A 25,064-nucleotide genomic window follows, 5' to 3' on the forward strand; every position below is an offset into this window, starting at 1 on the left:
CCTTACTCTGTATCCATAGGAGAGTCCAGTGTTGGGGGCTAGTGGTCAGGAAGAGTTGACCAAGCGTCTGGCAGAGCTGGAGTTGAACCGGGAGCTGCTGGATGAACTGGGGGACGAGCAGGACTGGTTCGATGAGGATTATGGCCTCAGCTCTCGTAGAGAGCAGCAAAAACGGAAAATACAGCAGGAGGAGGGGGGGCTGTCAGTAAACCAGGTGAAGACCCCACCCAGACCAGAGCTGCCCCGGCAGCCCAAGCTCCCTGAGCAGCCTGCCATGGTGGTGCCCCACTCCGCCCCGAAGGTGGAGAAGCTGGTCGACGCTGCCACCCAGGAGATCTGGAACCAATCTAAACTGGGCCAGGGCACACAGACTCTCACTGGGCTCCCAATCCCTAAGCCTTCAGAGGAGTTCCTGGGATGCGAGGGCAAGGATCAAGAAAGTCAATGTGTTCGCAGCTACAGACAAGTAAGGACACATTGAAAAGAGATGACCCTTGTCATGTATTGAAATGTATCCACTGACATTTGCTTATTATCTGCAGGCTGTATATGACTTAACATGGGAGATCATCCAGGAGATCTTTGCAGAGGATCCTAACGCCCATCAGCCTCAGTGGGTCAAGCCTCGACGCATGAACTCTTCCTACTTCCATAGAGTAAAGAGCCCTGGCGACATCACCAGAGTTCAGGTGTGTATGTGAAACTGACGTCCGTGTGCTGCTAACAGTATAGCTTCCTCCACTGTCCCTGTTCCATACCAGGCTCAAACTAGTGGTGTTCTGCTCGCAAACACATGTGACTGCCCTCCTTGACAACGTACCAAGCAATTGAGCTATAGAAAAAGCTCTGTATCGATGGCTCCATTGGCAACATTTCAAGCTAGCTGTGGAGTGATCTTACGCCACGTTCTTAACTCTTGTTACATATGCCATGCTTATGGTGCCATCTAAAGTAAAATCTCGTCTTCCAGGCGTTCATCACCACAGAGGTGTTGAAACTGTATAGCCTGAAGAAAGACCTCAACCAGAAAACAGATTGGCAGAAGATGCTGAAATTCGGAAGGAAAAAACGGGATCGAGTAGATCATATTCTGGTAAGAGCATAAAACAGTGAAGCTTTAGGGGTGACTCGTTCTGAATTCAAGAAGTCCTTTATTTTATGAATTACCCAACTAATGTAAAGTGTATTTTCTGGTAGTGAGATGTCTTGTGTGCATTTTCAGGTCCAGGAGCTTCATGAGGAAGAGTCTCTGTGGGTGAACTATGATGAGGATGAGCTCTATGTCAAGATGCAGTTGGCTGACGGTATCTTTGATTCGTTGATAAAAGACACAGCAGAAGTTCTCACACAAATTCAGGAGAAGAGATTGAAAAGAGCCCTTTCCTGAGCTTTTAAGCCCCCATTGTAAACCCATCTTCCACCAGACAGTCCCTCCCACAGCCAACGTGCCAATGATCTCCAGATGCCTTCAGTTCAGTGTAACTGGTACCCCTCTGCAACACAGCTTTGGACTAGCTAATTGTGGATCTACCACATGTCTTACACCAAACATCTTTGATCCAGCCTTCAACCAACATGTAAAGCCTCCCATGCTGGCTGCCCTGTTCATGTCCAGTCAAAGATGGAGTGGATCTTGTTTCCCATTAAATTCATCAATGCTGCTAAATTGACTGTTCCATGGCTCATGAACTCAAGACAGTATTGAGGAGCAGTCTGGGTCATCTAATAATAGGTGATGATGAGAAGATTTCTATGTCAAGTGTGGAAGTCATTGGGGTTATCAGGTTGTATAAAAATGAAATATTTTGCCTTTTGTATTGTGCTATTTATTGTATGGAAAATTTGCTGTTAACAGGTTTTCGAAACAAATTACTTCAGCATTTTGTAAAAGAATGATGAAATAACAAAGCACAAAAAGAAATGTGAATGTAGACATGGCAATACATTGTATAGGGAGTGAGTGAAAAATAAATTAAAATCTACCTTTTTTGTATTTAATATTTAAGAATCCAAATATTAGTAATTGATGGGTTTAAACACTGTCCTTCTTCTAACATGTTTTTGCCTCGTAACTAGTGTATTGGCAAGGAGAACAGATGCCTAGAGGTTCTACCTGGTTAGATTGGAAACCAGCCTGTCACGCTGGATTCAAGCCTTAAAATTGGCCTTTTACTTGATTCATTTATTGTCTCCTTTTTTTGTTCTGTATGATTGTGAATTGCCACACTCAAAAGCAACAGGCCTTAGTTGATGTCTCTTATGTACCTCCTTTATTTGAATGATATTTACATATACAGTACATACCTTTTCATAAATACCTAAAGGAAAAGTATTTTTCCAACTGGGTTAAACTTCAGCCTCTGCCTTGTTCAGTGTTTACCTAAGCATAGTTCTAACCAGAGAACACCCTTTGAAATCCCCCATTTGCCTTTTGCTCACAGACTCGGTATTGCATTTCTAATGGTTCTAAGGTAGCATGACTCAAATGCCATTTATGGTAGGTAAATGTATTATGCCTTTGGGTGTCACTGATGATGCACTTCTGACTTACTGCAATGGAACCTAATGTTCTCTCCATTCGTCACGTACACAATGGCTTTAGCAGCATGGTAGCAATTGTGAGTCATTGATTAATTTGTGTGGGTCCTAGCATTCAACAACAATGTTCAAGGGCTTATTCTGTCCTCTCATCAGTAGATACTTTAGTCCAAGAATGCTGTGATGTACAAGTTAATTTACCATGCACGGTGATGCTTGTCAATTGTAATTTTGGTTAGACAAGTGACCTTAATGGTGGGAATGAAAGTAGTTTCCATGCCAATTTGCATTTTTACAATCACTGTTATTTTACCAGAAGGAGTAGATTAACTGTCTATTGTGAATTTGCATTTTACCACTGCTGTTATTTTACCAGAAGGAGTAGATAAACTGTTAACTGTCTATTGTGAGATGTTGAACTGTACATTTCCCTTTTAATACCCATTTCTCCATGATATGCCCCATGTTGTGTGTTATGAGAAAATAGTGATGTGATTTAATACCTAGTAAATTAATTTCCACAAGGCTGAATTGCAACCCCCCCCCGTAGAATGGTGAGAATAATCTGAATTGATTGTAGCTGTGGATAAATATGAATTGATTGTAGCTGGTGGATGTAATGTCCCATTAATAACTATGCAGTATTTGTTGGTTGGGTACATTGTTTTATGTTTGGATCATACAAGCCAGCTTTGTAGTCTTGTGGAAAAACATTTAATTGCAATGTAACCAATACGCCTCCAGACAGTTTTCAAACTGCTGTCTGTAGTAGGTTTGTGTTGGCCCTTGCTGTGAAGATGGGTATTCTAACTCCAAAGCAAAAATGTATATTAGGCTAAAATGGTTTGATAATGAAATTGAGTACACTAGAGATCTTTTTGCATCTTTTAAAGTGTATGAATATTTAGAATGTACTACTGTCAGAGACGCAGCTACACTAGACTTGTGAATTGTTTTATGGGGTGTAAATATATTAGAACAGTTCCCTATTGGATCTGACTCACTATTGAACCTGGAAGATTTTTGTGAAATAAACATTGTTCACATTGCAGATATGTATATAGTATACATATATTTTAACTAAATTGAACGTTGAAGTTGTAAATAAAGCTTTATTTCCAAATATTAAATGTCTGCTATAACCTGCAAAAATCATCCCTAGCACAGTGCCTCAAGTACGTTTGGCCAAATGTAGTTTTCCTTTTCCTTTTTTTTGCCTTATTATTTTTCCCAATTTTAGTGATTGTCATAAGTGTATTATTATAAACAAAGCTGCAGGACTTCCTCACTGTGTCCTGTTGCACCCTGAGTTACACCCCACACGTTATCACAATGCTGACTCATCACCTCAGTCTTTGATTGTCATTAGCTTGTGGAAGTAGAATATGACAAGCATTAAAGTACAGTAAAGCTCATACATTGAAAATGTAACCCATACAATTTACTTTTATAACTGTAGAGAACAAAAATATACCTCAATATTACTGAGTTACTGTGTATAAGGAGATCAGTCAATTGAAATAAATTCATGTTAAATCTAATCTATAGATTTAACATGATTGGGCATGGTGTGGGCCTGGGAGGGCTTAGACCCACCCACGGGGGAGCCAGGCTCAGCCAATTAGAATGAGTTTTTACCCACAAATGGGCTTTGTTACAGACAGAAATACTCCTCGGCACACCCTCCCTCCAGATGATCCCGCAGGTGAAGAAGCCGGATGTGGAAGTCCTGGGTTGGTGTGGTTACACGTGGTCTGCCGTTGTTCGGCCGGTTGGACGTACTACAAAATTATCTAAAATGCCGTTGGAGGTGGCTTATGGTAGAGAAATTAACATTACATTTTCTGGCAACTGCTATGGTGGACATTCCTGCAGTCAACATGCCAATTGCACGCTCCCTCAATCTGTGGCATTGTGTTGTGTAACAAAACAGTACATTTAAGTGGCCTTTTATTGTCCCTAGCACAAGGTGCAGCTGTGTAATGATCATGCTGTTTAATCAGCTTCTTGATATGCCAAACCTGTCCGGTAGAAATTGACAAAGGAGAAATGCTCACTAACAGGGATGTAAACAAATTTGTGCACAACATTTGAGAGAAATAAGCTTTTTGTGGGAATTGAACATTTCTGTGATCTGGGGTTACAAATTGGATGTTCAAATCCTGGATTGGAAAAAACACTTTCTGATATGTCAAGTCAAGTGATAAAGACAGATGCAGCTGGTAATGGTTGATTGGCCAGACAGTATGGAATAGCCACAAAGTAAATATTTAACAAGAGGGTGATTCTTGATAGAAAACAGAACTAGCAAGTCAGGCTGTATCAGCTGAACATGTGGGAGGTTACAAATGAATACATTGTATCAAATATAGGCCAATGGATAGACTTTGGACACCACAATTCTTGGGGATGTTACAATGTATATCTACTGTCTGTTGGCAAAAGTTGCTTGTTTGCATCCTCCAAAATCAGGATGCTGATTAAACTAAATTGCGTTCCATAATCGAGGTTCAAGTACAACTATAGTCAATGGAATTACACTGTCTTACTTTATGAATTTAGCCAAATGACTATGATTTAGCCCTGCTTCGGCTGGCGGTGAGAGGTTGGGGGAGGGAGTTGGACGAGTGACAAAAGTGAAAAAGTTTATCACTTTCTTTTACAGTGGTTGCCTTTCTGAGTTGCTGGCTGTCAGAAAGAAAACACTCGAAGATGGCGCGGCGCTGCTGCCGTGCCACGTCTCGGTTTACAGGGGAAATACATACAAATTTCAGAGAGTCATTCATATCTACGATTGTCCTATTTGTGTGTTTAACTTTTCCTTTTACCACCGAAGCTGGCTTGTACACCGCTTCTGATCAGATAGTAATCTTAACCCCGGATAATGTGGACAGCGTTTTGGTCAATTCCACCGCCGCACTGGTGGTTGAGTTTTACGCCTCTTGGTGCGGGCATTGTATTGCATTTTCTCCCGAATGGAAACGTCTCGCAAGAGATATTAAAGGTTGGTATGCATTTTAACGTAATAAACATTTTCAATGTAAATTGAACGGGTTGTTAGTAAACCAATCACAATTAACTGGTCGTGGTATGCATAAGTGCATGGGTTAAAACAATACATATGTTCTTGCCATGGGGATCCCTACATTTGTCTTCATTTTGCAGAGTAGGCCTATGCATGTTTTCTTGTATGCCCATCGAACTTAAGTGCAAATTAAGGCAGTGTGTAGTAACCAGTTCAAAAACAAAAAAATCAAATCAAATGAATTATAGACTTTTTAAATAAAATAATTGTTAATAATTGTTTTAATTTATTCCTGTATTCCACTTTAACATGTAAAAAAAAGCTGTGTGATTCTGACTGGGGAATTGAGAACACACCTTGTTGTTTCCCACAGTACAGCACAGACAGTTTCTCAGCCCTCCCTTCCCCCTTCCAGAAAGCAACCTCTACATGTGATTATTGGAGCATATGATGTGATTTAGGAGTTCACATTCTGTCCATGTCTCATTGCTACTCTTGTTCAAACACCATCCTTTGGAATCTCAAATGAGAATACTATTTGACATTTCAGGCCTCAGTCTATAAGCAGGAACCAGTTAACTATAACAGGAAAAGAATTCCATACAATTAGTTTGAAATTGACATCGTTTCCTATTGGCAGCAGGCCTGAACACAGAAAGGTTTTAAGGCCTCAGATCTAGAGAGCGCATGACCCACCAGCCTCTGGCCTGCTTTCAAGCTGACCATACAGAATACTTGTAAATGCTTAGGAGCATAGGAGGAATATTTTTTTACACAGATCAAAAGCTGTTTTGACTTCTGAATTCCTACAGATAACCCTTACTGTGTAGAGTAATGCACTTTTGGTGCATTGACTTTGACACTAATTATCTCTCTCCCCAGAGTGGAAACCTGCTGTGGATTTAGCTGCCATAGACTGTGCTAATGGAGATAATGGGCCAATTTGTTCCCGTTTTGGTGTCAAGGGGTACCCAACACTGAAGGTACTTCAACTGTTATATTCCACAAGCCTTGTGGATTTTCAGTCTTACCTCACCGGAACATGTATCCAATGTTTAAAAATGAACCGTATCTCACAATGATCGTGAGTCATTATCAGCTATTTTTACTCTGAAACGTTTCCATATATAAACTCATAACCTCTAACAGTGTTACATTTCAGTCAGCAATGCACTCACTTTAGATTAGTCAGCAATACATCAGTTATTTTTCTTCCTTTCTGTCATCCGGTGAAAGTCAAATGAAAGAGATCATTTGTCTGAATGAATGAGGGAGCTGAAACATCTGCAGTTGATTTCAAGTATGAAGGGGTTGTGGGGGAAGGGGTGTCCCCAGTTCCTCCCAGTGGTCAACATGCGGTCACCTGTCATCTGATCCTCTCTTTCTCTCCCTCTGACAGTTCTTCCATGCTTACTCCAAACCTGACTCCAAGGGACAAGGTTTCAGAGGTAATGTTCCGATAATTCATAGGGCAGATGGTAATGATATGTATGGTTAGTATGAGAAGTTAAAACACACAAAACGTGATCCATATCCTCTTATTAATCCTGTGTACCTGAATCCTCCCAGAGGGTCCTCGTGATGTGAGGGGCTTACGCCATAAGATCATCGAGAAGATGGAGACCCATGAGGAGCCTTGGCCCCCTGCCTGCCCCCCTCTGGAGACCGCTAGGTGAGGCAGCCTCTTCTGATCATTTCAAACACCCCGGAGCTCACACATACAGACAGTACCGGTCTCCAGCAGCTCAATCGCGAGATCCAAGTAGCTAGCAGACCCCCTATGAGTAGCTCGCCAAACAATTCTAAAAGTAGATGGACATGTTCCACTGCACAATGTCATAAATATATCTCACAAGTATCAGACACAGTAAACTCCCAGCTACTACCTAATCCACGCAACACTGGCATTATATGCCACCCCTGGTTAGACACTATTGGCTTGAAAAGCCAAATCTAACACAATAACTGGCAATGCATTTCCAGCAATATTGCCCCCTTTGTGCTGTGTGATGTGGGCGTTTGTCTATCACTTTGTGTGTAGCCAGTAGTCATTGCTTTACTTAGGTGCCGATTGAAATAGGTGTCGGTACTCATTTTGGGTGCCGGTACTGTTTATATTCAGGTGCTAGAGCTCCACAATACTTCTTAGCTAATATTCTATAAGAGGAACAGGAGCTCAAGCAGTAGAACATTTGAGGTGCTGGTACTCTGCTCCCAGGAGCTCCTGCCCAAGTCGAGCACTTATCGTGAAATGTGAGTTCAGGTGATGGTTTGGAGCAGATCTGTGCCATGAATCCTAAAAGGTTAGCGTTTGAAACAATGGCCAGGTAAACCAAATCAAAGCATAGAGACCTTGTCCATAGACTGCGTGTCATGTTGTAATTTGGGAGAACTATCCCTTTAAGGCCCTACCCCATGTGTCCTTTGTGTTGTGTCAATGCCCACATTGTGCTGCTGTTCACTTTATAGTCTTAATAGAAATGGATTTGATGTTTCATACATCAGCTTTTATGGAAATGTTGTAGTCACTCTGTAGAATGTATTATTCTCTTCTCTCCACAGCAAAGCAGAGATTGACAACTTCTTTGAGACTAACGGTGTGGAACACCTGGCCTTGATCTTTGAGACCTCTAACTCATATGTGGGCAGAGAGGTCAGACTTTATTATCATCAGTCAAGCTACATGCTCCTCAGAGGGAAATGGAGGAGAAAAAATCCTGGTTGTGATCAAATAGAAAGTGTTTTTAATGGACATGTTTACTGTGTATAAAGCTACACAATGGAGGAGTCATAATACCCATAAAGCCTAGCAGTCAAACAGGGAAATGTTTCAAACATTTTTCCACAAATTCATTTTTCCCATTGGTTATTTTAGAAACACTTAAAATAAGGGTTGTGCTTAATAACACTTTACTTGACAGCCAGTGTCATGGTCATAATCATGTCATAATGTCATAATAGCTGACATAACTTGTTATAATATGATCATAACACTGTCATGACATATATTTAGACCTGTTGTGACATATGTTACCTTGTTTTATGACTGGTTATGACACCTACATAATGGTCAAATCCCACAAAACCTACCACACAAGGCAAAACATTCCATTACCCCATAGCCTACGTGTCAACAGTATGTTTGTTATATTCATTTTTGATTGACCATGTTATCATTGTAACATGAAATAGTTAATCCAGAGATCTTTACCTTTGCCTCGATTCGGCAGTCCCGTCCAGATCATCATGGCATTTCTTGTTCCTTATAATAGCCACATTAGCAGCTAATTAGCATTTCATTTTTGTTGGGTAAATACAGGCAAATATATTGATAAAAGTCACCTTGTCCTACAGAGATTTACATGGTTATCAAAACCTCACTCCAGGGTAAGCCTACGCGAAGCACATCCTTTATTTTAAGTGCTTCTAAAATCCCCAATGGGATAAATTAATAGTGGAAAAACAATTGGAACCATTTCCCTGTTTGACCGCTAGGTTTTATGTGTGTTATGACTCATACTGTGGTGCTCTATAGTACCATGCAGAAAATATGTTGTCTGTGGGACTGTATCAACAAGAGTGTGTCACTATGTCAACAGTGTACTTGCATGTTTAATACAACCTGTTGTAAACAACATACAGACAGTGGATCATTACTGTGTTGGTTTGTTCTTCCTCAACAGGTGACTCTGGACCTACTGCAGTATGAGAACATAGCCGTGCGGAGGGTCCTGAGGACTGAGGAAGCCCTGGTGGCTAAACTGGGTGTGACTGACTTCCCATCCTGTTACCTGTACTATCCTAGTGGGAACTTCACCAGGCTCCATGTGTGAGTGGCTGTTTGAATACCATCACAATATATGACAGAACTGCGGATCACTTTAGCCATCTTCAGTCTGAATCCTAATGTACCAACTCATCAAGTGTTTTTCTTCTTCTTCAGTTTTCACGGTTCAATGCGCAACAATCTTGTTGTGAAAGGCTTTATTTCAGTTGTGTTATCCACAGCTATGATAGGATGCCTTTTAACATCTGGCCTCTTAATGGGATCATGGAATTAAAATAAGTCATTATTCAATATCATAGTACTTTGTATGATGATTGCTCACCCCGTGAATTAATCTACGTTTTCTTTCTCTTTGTTTGGCTTATTTCAATAACTTGGCACGCAAGAGGAGTCTTTTTAGTTGACAAATGCAAAAAGGAAATTATTTATTACTAATTTATTTATTCCCCCCCCCCTCTTCCCGAGCATACAGAGGGGTTTTTAATTTCTTGCATGAAAACAATGGCGTTCCTTTCCTGCGGTTCACCTGCCAAGCCACCCCAGCCTCGCCTCGCGCTGCGACAGATGGTCGCCCATCACAGCTGAATGCGCGATTGATCCAGGAGGGGTGGGGGAAATGCAGTCGCACATCCGTCATGCGTGTGCCTCTCCCAGGTGAACGCTGCCCCTCCTCTCTTCGATGCGTGCCTCTGTGCTCTGGGGAACCCACTCTGTGCTCTGGGGTGGGCTGGACGAGCTCAGGCCTGGAGCAGCATCCTCCTCCTGCTCTCATGTGCTCGGGGGGGGGGGGGGGGGGCTGGCTGGCTGATGGGGACAGTGGGAGGGGTAGCAGTGTTTTTGTTCCATTGCCAGGGTTAGTGGAGAGGGAAATGATCAGCTATGGTATCTCAGCACCATCTGTCAGCAGAGGAGAGAGGAGGCCATAAGGGCGTAGTGAGGGGACCAGGGGCCCACCCGTGGCACCAGTTCCACACACTACTGTGGTCTGATGAGGGCAGGCCCTGGCAGAGGCAACCACTTGTATCCTATTCCTAGACAGATAAGCTAAAAATGCTTATTCTTCCACTGTAGCTAGAATATAATGTGAGTTTTGTGTTCTAGTGGGAAGGATTGTTCACCTGTTTCCATGGTTAAAATCATCCAGTTGCTGGATGCCAGTTCAATGGAAATGCATCAGTCCTACCTGTGAAACTGTCTGCTTGGCTGTCTTCCAGACAAAATGAGGCCCGGACCTTCTACACCTACGCCCTGCAGAGGCTTCCTGGGGTACTGCGGGCCGGAAATACACCACCAGTGACCTCTGACCTCTTGAAAAACACAACAGAGGACCAATGGAGACCATTCAACGGGTAAACCACTTTAACTCGCCAAAGCAGTAAAAAAGTTCATTTTTGGGGGGGTGTATAAGCCTTACAAATGTAACCCCAGTGATTCCATGACAAAAATGTTAAATTCTGTGTGTCAGGTCTCGTGTGTATATGGCAGACCTGGAGTCTACTCTGCATTACTCTCTGCGCTTGGAGCTGGCAGCTCACCCTGTCATCAAAGGAGAGGCTCTGATCACTCTACAGCGTTACATCTCAGTACTGGCCAAGGTGATTGGGCAGGTCTACTCACCCCCTGAGACAAACCCTTCCCATACTGAACACTAACCTCACATACATTCATCCTCTGTTCATATCGAACACCCTGAGGAAAGGGCTTTGTAGTTAGGGTGACACGCCACTAGAGGGAGAGGGAGACAGTGCTTTGGAGTTGTCGGATATCAGTTGGGAAACGCATATTTTTCTGCATGATTTACCTGTACAGTTTGATCTAAAATGTAACTTCGCTTTGAAAAATATAGCTGAAAATATGGTCCCTATAATGCATCATAATAATTTACAATTGCTCTCTTAGTAGGTACATGTATACAATATTCATAATGGTACAACTATGTAGTAACTACAATGTTACATATTTATTACAGAATTATTTGGGCACAGTATCACAGTAGGAATGACACCCTCAATGTTAATCCCAAAAGTGGAGGCCATAAACCTGACAGGACACAAAAGGCTGTCTTGGGTATCATTTAAATACTTAATTTGCTTCCCTGGTGAATAGAGCGTGCCAATACCCCCTACTCATTTTTTTTGTACGCAGACATACCATGATTAAGATTTCTTTGGACTGGGTCCCATCTTCTCTCCTCTCCTCCCTTCCCAGCGCTTAGCGTACCCAGACGTGTGCCAGGGATCCTTTTGATTAAGACCAGGACGATGGTATGTCACAACAAACTAAGATCCTTAACTTCCAGAGTGACTGTAATTGGATCATCCTGAGAATGAGTTACTGTGTACAGAACCTACAGCTGGTGTCACACCGATACACACCTTGACACACTCCGTTGTCAATAGAATCTGTGGTGTGCTGTGCAGTGCTGCACCCACATCACAGTGCATCTCTGTCCCAGACAGGATGTAAACAAGTTATATTTTCCTGCGCCGTAATATTACTAGATTTACTGTCTTAACAACCAGAATCCGGATTTATTAATCCTTATATGTATATGAGGATTTAAAAAAGTGGATCTGGGACGCATGAGAGCATTACAAAGAGGTTCTAGGATTACCGTTTCTATCCTGCTTTCTTGAAAGAAGCCTCCAGCAGCGATGGAGGGAGGGCCAGGGAATTAGGGGGACTTGAGCCCAAATCTTGCTGTCCTTCATCCCAAATCCAGCTGTCCTCCATCGCTCTCCCGTGGTGCGTGCCTCAGTGTGCCCATGCTAAGGTTAGCAGTTAGCGGAGGTGCATGGTGGTGGAATGTGGCTGTATCAGTGATACTGTATAGGTAGCCCACCAACTCCACAGTAGAACAAAGGTCTTTGTTTGTCAGGCTTTGGCTGGGCTGTGGGTATGACAGATACAGTGGGGCAAAAAAGTATTTAGTCAGCCACCAATTGTGCAAGTTCTCCCACTTAAAAAGATGAGAGGCCTGTAATTTTCATCATATGTACACTTCAACTATGACAGACAAAATGAGAAAAAAATCACATTGTAGGATTTTTAATGAATTTATTTGCAAATTATGGTGGAAAATAAGTATTTGGTCACCTACAAACAAGCAAGATTTCTGGCTCTCACAGACCTGTAACTTCTTCTTTAAGAGGCTCCTCTGCCCTCCACTCGTTACCTGTATTAATGGCACCTGTTTGAACTTGTTATCAGTATAAAAGACACCTGTCCACAAACAGTCACACTCCAAACTCCACTATGGCCAAGACCAAAGAGCTGTCAAAGGACACCAGAAACAAAATTGTAGACCTGCACCAGGCTGGGAAGACTGAATCTGCAATAGGTAAGCAGCTTGGTTTGAAGAAATCAACTGTGGGAGCAATTATTAGGAAATGGAAGACATACAAGACCACCGATAATCTCCCTCGATCTGGGGTCCACGCAAGATCTCACCCCGTGGGGTCAAAATGATCACAAGAACGGTGAGCAAAAATCCCAGAATCACACGGGGGGACCTAGTGAATGTCCTGCAGAGAGCTGGGACCAAAGTAACAAAGCCTACCATCAGTAACACACTACGCCGCCAGGGACTCAAATCCTGCAGCGCCAAACATGTCTCCCTGCTTAAGCCAGTACATGTCCAGGCCCGTCTGAAGTTTGCTAGAGAGCATTTGGATGATCCAGAAGAAGATTGGGAGAATGTCATATGGTCATATGAAACCAAAATATACATTTTTGGTAAAAACTCAACTTGTCGTGTTTGGAGGACAAAGAATGCTGAGTTGCATCCAAAGAACACCATACCTACTGTGAAGCATGGGGGTGGAAACATCATGCTTTGGGGCTGTTTTTCTGCAAAGGGACCAGGACGACTGAACCGTGTAAAGGAAAGAATGAATGGGGCCATGTATCGTGAGATTTTGAGTGAAAACCTCCTTCCATCAACAAGGGCATTGAAGATGAAACGTGGCTGGGTCTTTCAGCATGACAATGATCCCAAACACACCGCCCGGGCAACGAAGGAGTGGCTTCATAGGAAGCATTTCAAGGTCCTGGAGTGGCCTAGCCAGTCTCCAGATCTCAACCCCATAGAAAATCTTTGGAGGGAGTTGAAAGTCTGTGTTGCCCAGCAACAGCCCCAAAACATCACTGCTCTAGAGGAGATCTGCGTGGAGGAATGGGCCAAAATACCAGCAACAGTGTGTGAAGACTTACAGAAAAGGTTTGACCTCTGTCATTGCCAACAAAGGGTATATAACAAAGTATTGAGATAAACTTTTGTTATTGACCAAATACTTACTTTCCACCATAATTTGCAAATAAATTCATAAAAAATCCTACAATGTGATTTTCTGGATTTTCTTTTCTCATTTTGTCTGTCATAGTTAAAGTGTACCTATGATGAAAATTACAGGCCTCTCTCATCTTTTTAAGTGGGAGAACTTGCACAATTGGTGGCTGACTAAATACTTTTTTGCCCCACTGTAGGTCCACTTGTCTGATGCCACAGTGGGAGCAGGGGGGCAGTTAGGCAGATTTTACTCAGTGGCATGTATATTGGTCCCGGAGGTCGAATGGTGCAGGATTAAAAGGGCTTCCCCGGGCCAGGCCGACAGATGCATTCTCTTTTAAACGTCTCTCAGAGGAGACTGCGGTTTCTCAAGTGCTGATACTAATCGGATTTAAGATGACATATTGCCATGGTGAAGTGAATTGTCATGGTCCTCCGAGAGATGGGGGAAGGGGGAGTGTAAGGTGGGGGCTCTGATAGTGGTTGGAGGTACACTACCAGAGAATAGGTCACTTAGAGAGATCCTTCATAATGGTGATACTGTATACTGTAGCGTTGGTTCATCTCACTTGATATGTTCATGAAACTTCTGCCCATCAGTGACCTCTGCCAATACTTCAGACAATGTACTACTGATTTCCAAGCCAAATATGTTGGCCTTTGCTTATGATTCGGGAAATAGACACACAGGTGGAAAGCAGAACATGCTAAATGTTTGGCTCTGGTGAGCAAAGCGCATTAGTATCTCCATCCCCAATTGCATCCCTCTTAGATTCAAATGTGTGTTAATGAGCTTTTCACCCTGGTTAATGCCCAGTTGTCCCCAGACCTGAGCGTCTGGGCCGGATGGTCGCTAAACCAATTGTCCTCCTCCTCAGTAGCAGCAGCAGCCGGGGGACCTCCTTTTGAATCTTGTTAAAACCCCACCTGTAGTACGTGATTGGGTATCTGTGTCTGTGAATACCCAAACGGCATATTTTTGGCTGGATGTCTAAGATTAAGGGGAGCAAATCAAAGCCTGTGTGGGGCGCAGGGGTTAAGTACATCTCCAGGAGCCTTTTTAAGTGGGCCTGGTGTAATGGAGATCCAGTTAGAGTGATGAATAGAATCCTGCGCCAGGCACCCAAACGCTGCTGAACAGATGGCCGGGGCAAATTGAAAAGACTCTGCAGCACAAATCAAAAAAGGTGCACTTCTGGGATGCTGGCGCCCCGGCCGGGCTGAGCCAGGCCCCTGCCTCTGTGTCTCACTGATGGGTTTGTGCCCCTGTGCCACCCAAGGAATCAAAAGGTCAGCACTGGCCCACTTTCAGGTCCACCATATTCACACTGCTGGATGTTACTACACTGACTGTTTCTTTCCTCGTGTGCTCTATGCAACTGTGGGCGTGTGTGTGCATGTCATTTCATTGTTATACATTGTCTCCTCATAAGTAGTCACTTTTTCATGACTCAATGCCAGAAAATGCTAATGGTCCTGGCGAACTTAAATGGTCCTTCGTGACTGAGACATCTTACCTCTGTTTTGAATGGGATGAGGTTGCCATGACCACCTGCTGTTTATTTGGTCGTCTCTCAGCCGTTAGGATGAAATCCAGGCCGACCTGTAGGATCTAGTCTTCATAGTATAATAGTGTGTCCTCCAGGGCGGCCGTTTTAGGAGTTCTTTAAGGATAGGAAGTGACTTTACACCTCCATTCAGCTGACACTCTTCTGTCACCACCGTCTGAAACACAAGTCACTGGGATTTCCTCCCTGCCTTCCATAGTGGCCCACTGTTTGGTTGCAGTGTCATTTCTACACACGCCATGTTGTCTTGACAACTACAGAGGTTGGAGAATGGAAACAAACAGTACGAGAGACAATCCTGAAAAATCCAACAGTGACTTTATTACACGTTAACAACTGCAAAAGCAGTTTTAGGTTAAACTTCGACCCTCCGACAGATGACATAACAGATGGATTTGGAACTCCTAGTGATTATAACCTATTACCACACGGTCAAAAATATGCTGTTGAAGAGTCTATTGTATTAAATGTGAGGAGAGTTAATGATGATGCTTAACTGTAATGTTGTCTTGGGCAGTACTTCCCTGGCCGACCTGTGGTGAGGAACCTGCTGAAGTCAGTGGACACGTGGCTGAAGGGTCAGAACGACACAGAGCTCTCTTACAGCTCTCTGAGGGACGCCCTGGACAACACAGCAGAGGTGAGGCGTCAACCCAAAGCCACCAGCCAATCAGACAAGCCTGAGGCAGAACCACCCACCATATTGTCTGAGCCAGAGTTTTTATAATAATGACTGAAATATTACAGGCATACTGCACACAGGGAAGTAGGTTTATGTAATGCTGTGTAATTCAGATATATCTCGATATGAATCTTTGCTCACTGTCTTGAGCAGGCATGTGTATAACTGGAAAATGTATGTGAAGTTGTCTTTGGATGGAAGCTTGCATGCCTATAGGTTCACAAATTGGACCAGTCACTTAGTGGCATCATTAGCTTTTAGCAGCCAAATCAATGAATCAATGAGGAGGTATGAACCAGCTCCCCTAAGGAAATGGACTGATGTCTAACAGTATATACACACTGAATCTTTACTATTGACTTCAGAGTAATTCTGTCAATCATAGACTCAGCAATCCTGGCCAGTGGCAGGGAGGGAACGACTATATGTCAGGAGAAATATGCTGTTGGATCAAACCACGTTTAAACCGTGTTTCCTCCTTCTGACCTGAATACACTCTCTCCATTGAGGCGATCCATTACCTGGAATTGACATGATATGGAATGAGAATAGTATGGCCCAGAATGCTCTACCACTTAACATGAAATGTTGCAGTAAAGTAGATTGCAGATTAATTCTCCTCCATGTACATGCTTATCTTGTTGTTTACATGAATGTAACCAACCTCTAAGAATCCTCAGATAAATCTGTTTTCCATGTAACCTGCTCTGTGAGAAGAGTGATAAATGTGGCCATATCTTGGGCAGTGTTTAAGTGTCAATACATGTATGTGTTTGTGTGTGATCAGGTACCTAATGCTGCGCTGCCTGAGGGGGTGAGGTGGGTGGGCTGCCAGGGCTCCAAGCCCCACTTCAGAAGGTACCCCTGTGGCATGTGGACCCTTTTCCATGTCCTCACTGTACAGGCCGAGGAAGCTGCTGGCAAAGGTACAAATAAAAATAAAATAAAAATCACTAAGCAACGGCTGTTTATGTCTTTATCATAACACTATCACTAAACTGTTAATTCAGTATGAATGTTCCTGGGACAATGGTAATATGTGAGAAAGTGTTGCTAGATTCTAAAACAAACCCTCCTGCCTTGTTAGCCTGTTGCTGTGGCCTGTAGAGCCCATCGTCTGGTAGGAAATTGGCCAGAAGTCAGCAGCCATCCAGTCTTGGAGGAGTGAGTGTGCCCAGGCGATGAACCATGACACAAGTGTTTCCAGTCTGTTAGAACTCCTATGGCTCTCTGGGGACAAATCCTCGTAGTGTATTGAGCCAGTCAGAAGCGTGTGCAGCATTAACACAGGGGCTGCGGCTTTCAATGCAGGGATATGGGGCAGCTGGGGGGATGGCAGCGGGAGGGGGGGGGGCAACTGGGGACAAGTGCTTTGTAAACAAATTTGTCTGGAATGTTTAGTGGAATGTTTTGCATTCACCTGATGTGACCGCACACACTTGCACAAGCACAACATTTAGACTCACACACACACACACACAAGTACGTTCAGTGTTATATTCCATTAGTAGCCTATACAAAGCACTGTTCTTTTTTTGGTTTGTTATTAGTTTTGTTTTCTTGACACACCACCAGCTGAAACAGTCCCTAATTGTGGGTGGGTAAAAAGGGATTTCTTTAGATTAGTGGTTAGAAAAAGAGGCAGCTGACCAGCACTCCTCTCCTGGAGGGGTTAATCCCAGGGCTTATGGGTTGGGGAGGAGGGTTCACATAACCTGCAGATGGGCCACCAGGGGACCAGGGGTGTTCATCTGGCCCCCCGCGGATGGACCTCTGGATTAGAGCTCCACCCCTCCACCACGGCTCATCTTTGAGCAAAATAAAGTTTTACTTTAGCAGGGCATGATACACAACACAATCTGCATCAACAATATCTGTACTGGTACGATGCTGCTACTGACAGTGACGTCTGCAGACTTGGTTGTTCTCACAGCGCGTTGACTAAATACTGTTATTCATGGTACGTACACATCACAGCACCGTAAGAATGCAAAGGAGACTCTGTTTATGGCCTTATTTCCCTGTTATTAACCACCCATGGTTTAATACTGGAAAAGCCCTCACTCCATTGTAAAAATGTTGTTGTTTTACCTTACGCCTTTTAATACAACGGGCAACAAAATGTAAGGGACATTTTTTAGTGGGCCAAACCAATATGGCCATAGCCCATACTAAATGTATATTCAAAAAAACTATATACAGACATTGCTTGCTGCGATTTTATAATATACAATATTAGACTACTTTTCAATAGTAGACATCACTCTGAAGTGCATGACAAGTATGGTTCATCTTGTTGTTGACTTCCTCCTCCTGTGTGTTCTTTTCCCCAGACCCCCAGGAGGTGCTACAGGCAATGAGGTCCTACGTCCACAGTTTTTTTGGCTGTCAGGCGTGTGCCACCCACTTTGAGAACATGGCCAAGGATAGCATGTCCCATGTGGGGACGCTGTCCACCGCCATGCTGTGGCTCTGGTCCCGCCATAACCACGTCAACAACAGACTGGCAGGTAAGGACACATGACAAATGTTACTGTTACTTCCATAGAGGATGATTGATCAGCTGTCTATAAGACTGAACCTCCAACACATACGTCATAATATGCTAATTATATCAGTATAGAATATGCATATAATACCATTTTAATATATGAAATATCTAGAAGAAAAATAGAAACGTCTCCCTTAGTGGTCACCATTGTCCATACAGGAGATAAATGTGGCCCTCACAGGCCACTACTTCTCCCTCTCCCACTTTCGCCCCTAGAGGATCTCTTTCAGCCTCTCACTCCTTTACACAGGTCTCATAAGGACCACACCTTGCTTTTTTGGTGGATTCCTCCCCCAAGTGTCCCGACCCTGCTCCTCGCCCCTAAATCCCTATAATACACCCGGAGATCCTCTGAGCAGACACCAGCTGTTCCCCCTCGCTTCTCTCCCCTGTCTCTTCCTCCACTGAGATTAGCCCTCCTTCCAGGAGACTGAGATTCCCTGCCCCAGCCTGTCTACGGCTCATTACAGGTCAGCAGTAAATACTCAATCTGTGCGCTTAACAGTAGTGCTAAAGACAACAAAACAGCGAAGACTACAGTCTTGTTTATTCAATTTTGGCAATTTGTTTCTATCCTTTGTCAATGTTTTAATGTCAAATTTTTTATCCATTCATATTTTGTGAAGATGGTCAAGCCCATCTGTGGTACTTAACGTTTTGACGTGTGTGTCATTTTAATGAGAGCTATATGGCTGCTGCGTTGGCCTCCCTCTGGTAGGGCCATTATTTGAGTTTATTAGGCACAAGCCTGTCATTACCACCTCACTTTGTTTAGTCGCTTTGTTGTCTTTTCTCTATGGTGGTGGTGGTGGGATTGGCTCCCCCATCTTCAATCTCCTGGACAGCCTGTGTCCTGAATAACAGGGTGCGTCCCCTTCTGGGCCTGTCCCTGGTCCTCAGACACTCCTTCCTATTAGGACTGACTGTCTGTGCCTCCCCAGAGAGTCATATCCTCCGCTTGACAACTGATATGGCAACAATCTCCCAGAACGGGGACCACCAGCCCAGGAGGAGCCCAGAGGCCCCGCCTCAATTCCCAAGATGCTTGTGACAGCTGGTGGCACACGCCATGTCACCGGCATCACGCCTCCCTCTGTTTTGTAATCCCTCACCAGGGTGGTTCAAGTTGTGGGGTTTTGGGGGCAAGTACCTCAGGGGGGTGGGGTGGGCTGAGCTGTGGGGGGAGAGGAGGGGAGGGTGCAGGAGTGTTGGTAGCAATGCGTAGCAGTACCTCCTCTGTCGGCCCACCCCCCTCACTGACCCCTCACGCCTCTGCTTCGCATCCCAGTCTTCCCCAGGGGGGAACATCCTCTCCTCCCCCTCCTCCCTAAAGTGGGGCTCTTTAGCAGCTCCCCCCACTGTCCTTTCAGAGGCAGCCATGCATGAAGTAGGCCCAATTTGTAAAGCAGCAACACAATTCATTTAGCTGGCACAAAAGGTCCCCGAGCCAAGCCCGGCGCAACAGCAGACCTGTCCTGTTGTCAACAGGGTGAGATAGAGACTCATGTCTAAAGACTGCAGAGCCACGGGCCTGCCAGGGCTTGGAGATGCTGTATGGAGGATCTCACAGTAGTGCTGCTGGAGACTGGAGCAGCTCATACTGCACTATAGGGCGGCAGGTAGCCTAGCGGTTAAGAACATTGGGCCGCTAACCAAACGATTGCTGGTCGAATCCCAGAGCCGACTAGGTGAAAAATCAAAGTCCTCTTAGTCACTCTGGATAAGAGCGTGTGCTAAATGACTCACTACTGTAAATTACTCTGGATAAGAGCGTGTGCTAAATGACTCACTACTGTAAATTACTCTGGATAAGAGCGTGTGCTAAATGACTCACTACTGTAAATTACTCTGGATAAGAGCGTGTGCTAAATGACTAACTACAGTTTGAGTATATTTTATTTTTACAGGGACAGTAATCATTAATCAACGTTTCAGTAAAAGTGCCGGTTTTAGCCAGCCGGCTAATTTTCAACCGCAGTCCCTGGGCAGGTTATTCAAAACAATTACAATATAGACAATCATTGAGCAGTGAGCACACGCAGAGAAACATAGGACAAGCAAGACATAGCATACAGACAGAGCAACATAGAACAAAAAGCAGCAAGACAAAATTCATAAAAGCAACAAAGTGTTTGCACACCTCAAAAGCTACAGACAACATAGAAAGCGCCAATACACAGCTAGGGAATATGTTCACATATCTGATTGACCTTGTCTGATGGCAGTGTATTCCAGACATGGGAAGCTCTCAGAGAAAGCATATTTACTAAAGGTGCTTTTCCTTAAGGGATCTATACAGTCACCTCTCATGGCAGACCTTGTGGCTCTGTAAGTTACTCTTGATAAGAATGTGGGCTGAATGCTTGAAATGTACTGTGTGCTTCAGAGCATCACGATGCGGATCTACCAGTCCATCTACACTGCCACTGCTCCTTCATGTCCTGTAGTGTAGATCTCCACATTCACAATTAGTGGCGAAGAAGCTAGTTTAAACTGTATTTATTTAAACTCTGAGTATTTATGCAGCGCTATGAATGACATTTCCTGACAAGCCTTTGTTTCAGTATCGGTACTATTGCTAAAGTCACCTCTGAAAATGAAAGGCAAGGTGATGAGAGTAGACACATCAGAGGCATGTCATCACAAGGGGATGGGAAATGAAAGCTGTCACGCTGGTAGAATGTATACAAAAGGTCCCAATCCCAGCAGGACAGGATAAAATTGATGTATCTTTTATGTAAAGTGTTGTATGCAGATTACATGCACACATGCATATGACTGAGATGAATCTGGGGGAGAGACGGGGGATGTAAATTGACAGCGCTGTAAAGTGACAGAACTGCTGCAGCTTTGACTTTCCTCCCGCATGGGCGTCGCCAAGCAATTTATTAGCAGATGCCTCCATTTGGGGGGCTAAAGGAAACATGTAAAGCAAAACAATTGTAATTCGTTAAAAGGAGAGCTCCCCTCTGGAGGTGCCTGCTTTCATATTCAATTTAGCAATTGGGACATCTTCAAAGGGGTGTGGAGGGTAAGGGATTGGGGGTCTGGGAGAGGTTCGGGGGAGGGGGAGCTGTCCGCATGGACCACATCTATTATCTGGCCTCTGGGACATCCCAGAAGCCCATTGATCATTGTTAGACCCTGTCACACTGTCACATACTCACACACCTAGACATCACACACACACACACACACACACACACTGCACTTACTGCTTATTATGAGCCATGTGGGGGGAATGGATCTAATGTATTCAAGCAGCAACACAGATTCTGCATACAAAAATATGTATTGGTTTCAGTTTGGTTTCATTGTGGGCGATCCAGTATGTCATCATTATGTCCTTATATGGAACCAATCTGTTTTACCTAATACATTTCAATTTTCACCAAAACAGTTTGTCCTCTCAACATGACTGGGTTATCTGTAATATTATATCATATGAGTAATCACACACACCCATCCTAACTGTCATATTCCTTCTGACCAGGTGCTCTGAGTGAGGATCCCCACTTCCCTAAGATCCAGTGGCCATCCCCAGAGCTGTGTCCCAGCTGCCATGGGGTTAAGAAGAGTGGAGAACACACCTGGAACCAGGAAGAGCTGCTCACCTTTCTCCGATCCCACTTCTCTTCTGAACACCTCCTATCTGACTACCTGGAGAAGGAGGCCCAGCTCCTCAGCAAGCAGAAGGAGAGCCTGGTCGCCAGGCAGCAGGAGAAGGAGCAGGAGACCAAGAGAGGAGCAGAGAGGAGGGCCAGGGAGGCCTTGGCCGAACCACCTCCAGGCCAGGAAGAGGAGGAGGAGGAGGAAGATGAGGAAGAGGCTCAAGAAGAGCCAGCAGCAGAAGAGGAAGTGGATCAGAGGGCAAGAGGAGAGCATCTGGGGGGTAAGACCTTTGAACCCCCCACCTGGGTAAAGCCCGAGTCAGACGTGTCCCGCCAGTCCCAGCGCAGGCCCAGCATTGTGGGGCTGAAGCTCAGGCCACCCCAGGAGGAGATTGTGGACCTGGACTCCTTCGTCAACCAGCACTACAAAGCCAAGGCCCTCCGCGCTGCAGCCGCAGGGTCCTCCCGCGTCAAACGCAGGACCCTGCAGAGGCAGGAGGAGCCGCAGCCTGGAGCCGGTCTGGAAAAGGGGCCGGGGCTGGGGCTGGGGGTGCAGCCCGTGGAGCCGGAGGACTTGTTGGGGCAGCGCAACACTCTGCAGAAAAGGATCCTGACGGGCCAGTACACTGGGTCAGAGGAGGAGGGGGCTCTGGAGATGTACCCCCACCCTAACAAGAGGCGCTGGATGTCCTTCCTGAGTGTGGGCTTCTCCAGACTGGACATCAGCCTGTGTGTGCTCCTCTACTTCCTGTCCTCCATGTGTCTGCTGGCCATGTACCTCTTCTTCAAGAACCGCCTGCGGCTGCGCCGGGCCAAGGTGGCTCTGCCCTGAGTCAACTCTGCCTTGCTGTGCTACTGTAGATTTACCCATACATGTGACAGTGATGCTGTGGTCAGTTCTTAAACCATCCAAGTGAAGGATCCGTAATGTTCCGCATTAATGGATTGCTTTGTGGTGCATGCTTCCGGGATAATAATTTATGACGATTTATGCATTTTATTTGTGCCTTTTTTGACCACTTGTGAAGGATGAATTAAAACTCGAGGAAATTAATGTGATTTTGGTGATTTTGTTTTTGTGAATACAACAAAAGGGTTGTTGTTGATATTTATTGTAATTTTTAGGCTATGTATAAAGCCATATTATAAATGAATTCATGTGAAAAGGAATCACTACATAGTTTTATGGATAGTAATTCAATATAAAAGACAAAGCTCTTTCTCTTACTGTTACTTCCACCTCTTCCAAAGAGTTCAATAAGCCATGTACTCTCACAACTGTAGAGAACCATTTCATATTCTTAGAATGAAATCAATCTTCTATTCAAAAATCTGATTTTTACAATGAGAAATGTGCCTCGAATGAAATGTTGGATTAACAGTGCCTGAAAGATGATTATCCCTATTAATTTTAGCATTAAGCAAGTGAATGTTTCCAAATAAACAAAGATGCCATATGACAACAGATAGTCTGTGGTCAGAATTGTAGTGCTCAGTGTTCACACTATAGAATTAGCTCTAATTCTATGATTCATACACATTCCGTTCCACAGTGGTCTGTGTTGACTGACCATGCTATGCTATTGGCTAGGACATCTTACATGTCCCAATTAGCTTTGCACAATAGAGTTTAGACATTAATGAAATGTTTTGGAGCAGCACTAGTTAACAGGATACAAAATAAGGAGGATTGGGGTTTTGGCTCGTGCCCATTACATAAAACTTACTGGTCTCATTCAACTTGAGACACTGTGTTTTGCTTTGCTTATCTCAATCAATAAAATTATCTTTGCTCAAATTGTACATTGTTGTCACAATTGGTCACTTGTTGACTTTGACAGTTCTCTTTAGGGCAAGGGACACTGTTGCAGTGTATATACTAACTGCTGTTCTGGGGTTCTACATCTATAGATGAATGGAAACATTTACATTTATCATCAATATCCAAAGTATCTGAGATGTCAGATAATGCTTTCTTTGTCCCTCTACATTTTACCACTTGATGTTTTGCATCAGTTCAGATGAATAACATTCAGATGTTTTGTTTTTCGTAAGGTGGCAGGGTAAGGAGTGGTGGTTGTGGGGGTGGCTGTAGGTTAAAGGAAAAAGCCTGTTGCCATCTGGTCTGTTGCTCTAGCTAAATCCTAACAATTTCATTGGGATTATAGCAAGTGAGTAATCCAGCTTTCCTTTGGACTGTAGGAGATTACCGTGAGGATTAGCTCCCACCCGATAATAAACTTTATTAAAACGCAATCGGCTTTCAGGGTCTCTTCCTTCACACTTGGAAGTGAGCTCCGTTGGGGGTGTTTTTTCAACCGTGTGTGTGTGTGGGGGGGGGGGGGGGGGGGGGGGTGTAGGCCGGATGGGTACCTTGGGGGATAGGACAGTTTTGATGTGGTCCAGGTTGCAAGCTCATTTGAAGGACACTAACTCTTGAGCTTTGTGTTTTCCTGGAACATTGAACTCAATCGATCCCATGTCGCTGCCCCCTCTACACCAAGACCCTCCCTGTCTCCTGGCTTTCACATTGGCTGAGCAGAGCAGGGCATGGTGGCAGCAGTAACAGTAGCCAGCAGTGTGGTGGTGGAGCTCTCAATTCTCCACAAAAACACAACATGATTAATGGCCCTACATTAAAGGAGTGAAGCACCAAGCCTGAGCAGCTGTGATCTCGGACTAAATCAAACCTTTCAGAATTGTGAATTAAGCCAAATGACAGTTTATGATCTGTAGAATGGACTGAGAAAAGCATAGTTTGTCATGGTGAAATTACTGCAAGGCTTAGACATTTTACTGATTGCCTCCGATGTATCATCTATAAAACTCATTTCGGAGAGGTGTATCTCTCTGATCTAGGGCTCTTTCTTTGGCTCGTCAAACTGTAATAACAATGATGACATACAGTACTTATTTACTTGCTTCATCACTTGCTTTGATCCAACTTACCTACTTATCCTTCTCAATTGACTAGTTTATTTGTTTACATGCATTGCTATTGGATTGTGAGCAGT

General features: G+C 44.1%; 2 protein-coding genes across 6 annotated transcripts in view; both read left to right on the forward strand.

Annotated features, from left to right (window-relative positions):
• LOC109897950 (centrosome-associated protein 350-like) overlaps nt 1-3,823 on the forward strand; it is a 39,768-nt gene extending 35,945 nt beyond the window's left edge. For all 5 annotated transcript variants that reach the window (XM_020492637.2, XM_031833377.1, XM_020492638.2 and 2 more), the window contains exons 33-36: nt 20-466; nt 543-689; nt 971-1,093; nt 1,223-3,823. In XM_020492637.2, coding sequence (XP_020348226.1) covers nt 20-466; nt 543-689; nt 971-1,093; nt 1,223-1,387 — 882 coding nt within the window. In that variant the 3' untranslated portion in view covers nt 1,388-3,823. The remainder of the gene's footprint in view (nt 1-19; nt 467-542; nt 690-970; nt 1,094-1,222) is intronic.
• Nucleotides 3,824-5,018: 1,195 nt separating this feature from the next.
• LOC109897951 (sulfhydryl oxidase 1) lies at nt 5,019-23,853 on the forward strand. Its single transcript, XM_020492639.2, has 12 exons — nt 5,019-5,542; nt 6,446-6,546; nt 6,963-7,011; nt 7,133-7,235; nt 8,126-8,216; nt 9,247-9,392; nt 10,565-10,699; nt 10,816-10,945; nt 15,724-15,846; nt 16,676-16,814; nt 18,222-18,398; nt 21,933-23,853. The coding sequence occupies exons 1-12, from the start codon at nt 5,251-5,253 to the stop codon at nt 22,880-22,882; spliced, it is 2,436 nt and encodes an 811-aa protein (XP_020348228.1). The 5' UTR covers nt 5,019-5,250; the 3' UTR covers nt 22,883-23,853.
• Nucleotides 23,854-25,064: the final 1,211 nt, after the last annotated feature.

This window comes from Oncorhynchus kisutch, linkage group LG10, assembly GCF_002021735.2.
Source record: "Oncorhynchus kisutch isolate 150728-3 linkage group LG10, Okis_V2, whole genome shotgun sequence".
In the NCBI taxonomy this organism is placed as follows: Eukaryota; Metazoa; Chordata; class Actinopteri; order Salmoniformes; family Salmonidae; genus Oncorhynchus; species Oncorhynchus kisutch.

What these genes read in the sequence shown, in the direction of transcription:
- LOC109897951 (XM_020492639.2), top strand. Translation starts at nt 5,251, where the DNA reads ATGGCGCGGCGCTGCTGCCGTGCCACGTCTCGGTTTACAGGGGAAATA. An exon ending in CCCCCTCTGGAGACCGCTAG is followed by an intron (nt 7,236 to 8,125) that starts GTGAGGCAGCCT and finishes TTCTCTCCACAG; the next exon opens with CAAAGCAGAGATTGACAACT. An exon ending in CAATGGAGACCATTCAACGG is followed by an intron (nt 10,700 to 10,815) that starts GTAAACCACTTT and finishes TCTGTGTGTCAG; the next exon opens with GTCTCGTGTGTATATGGCAG.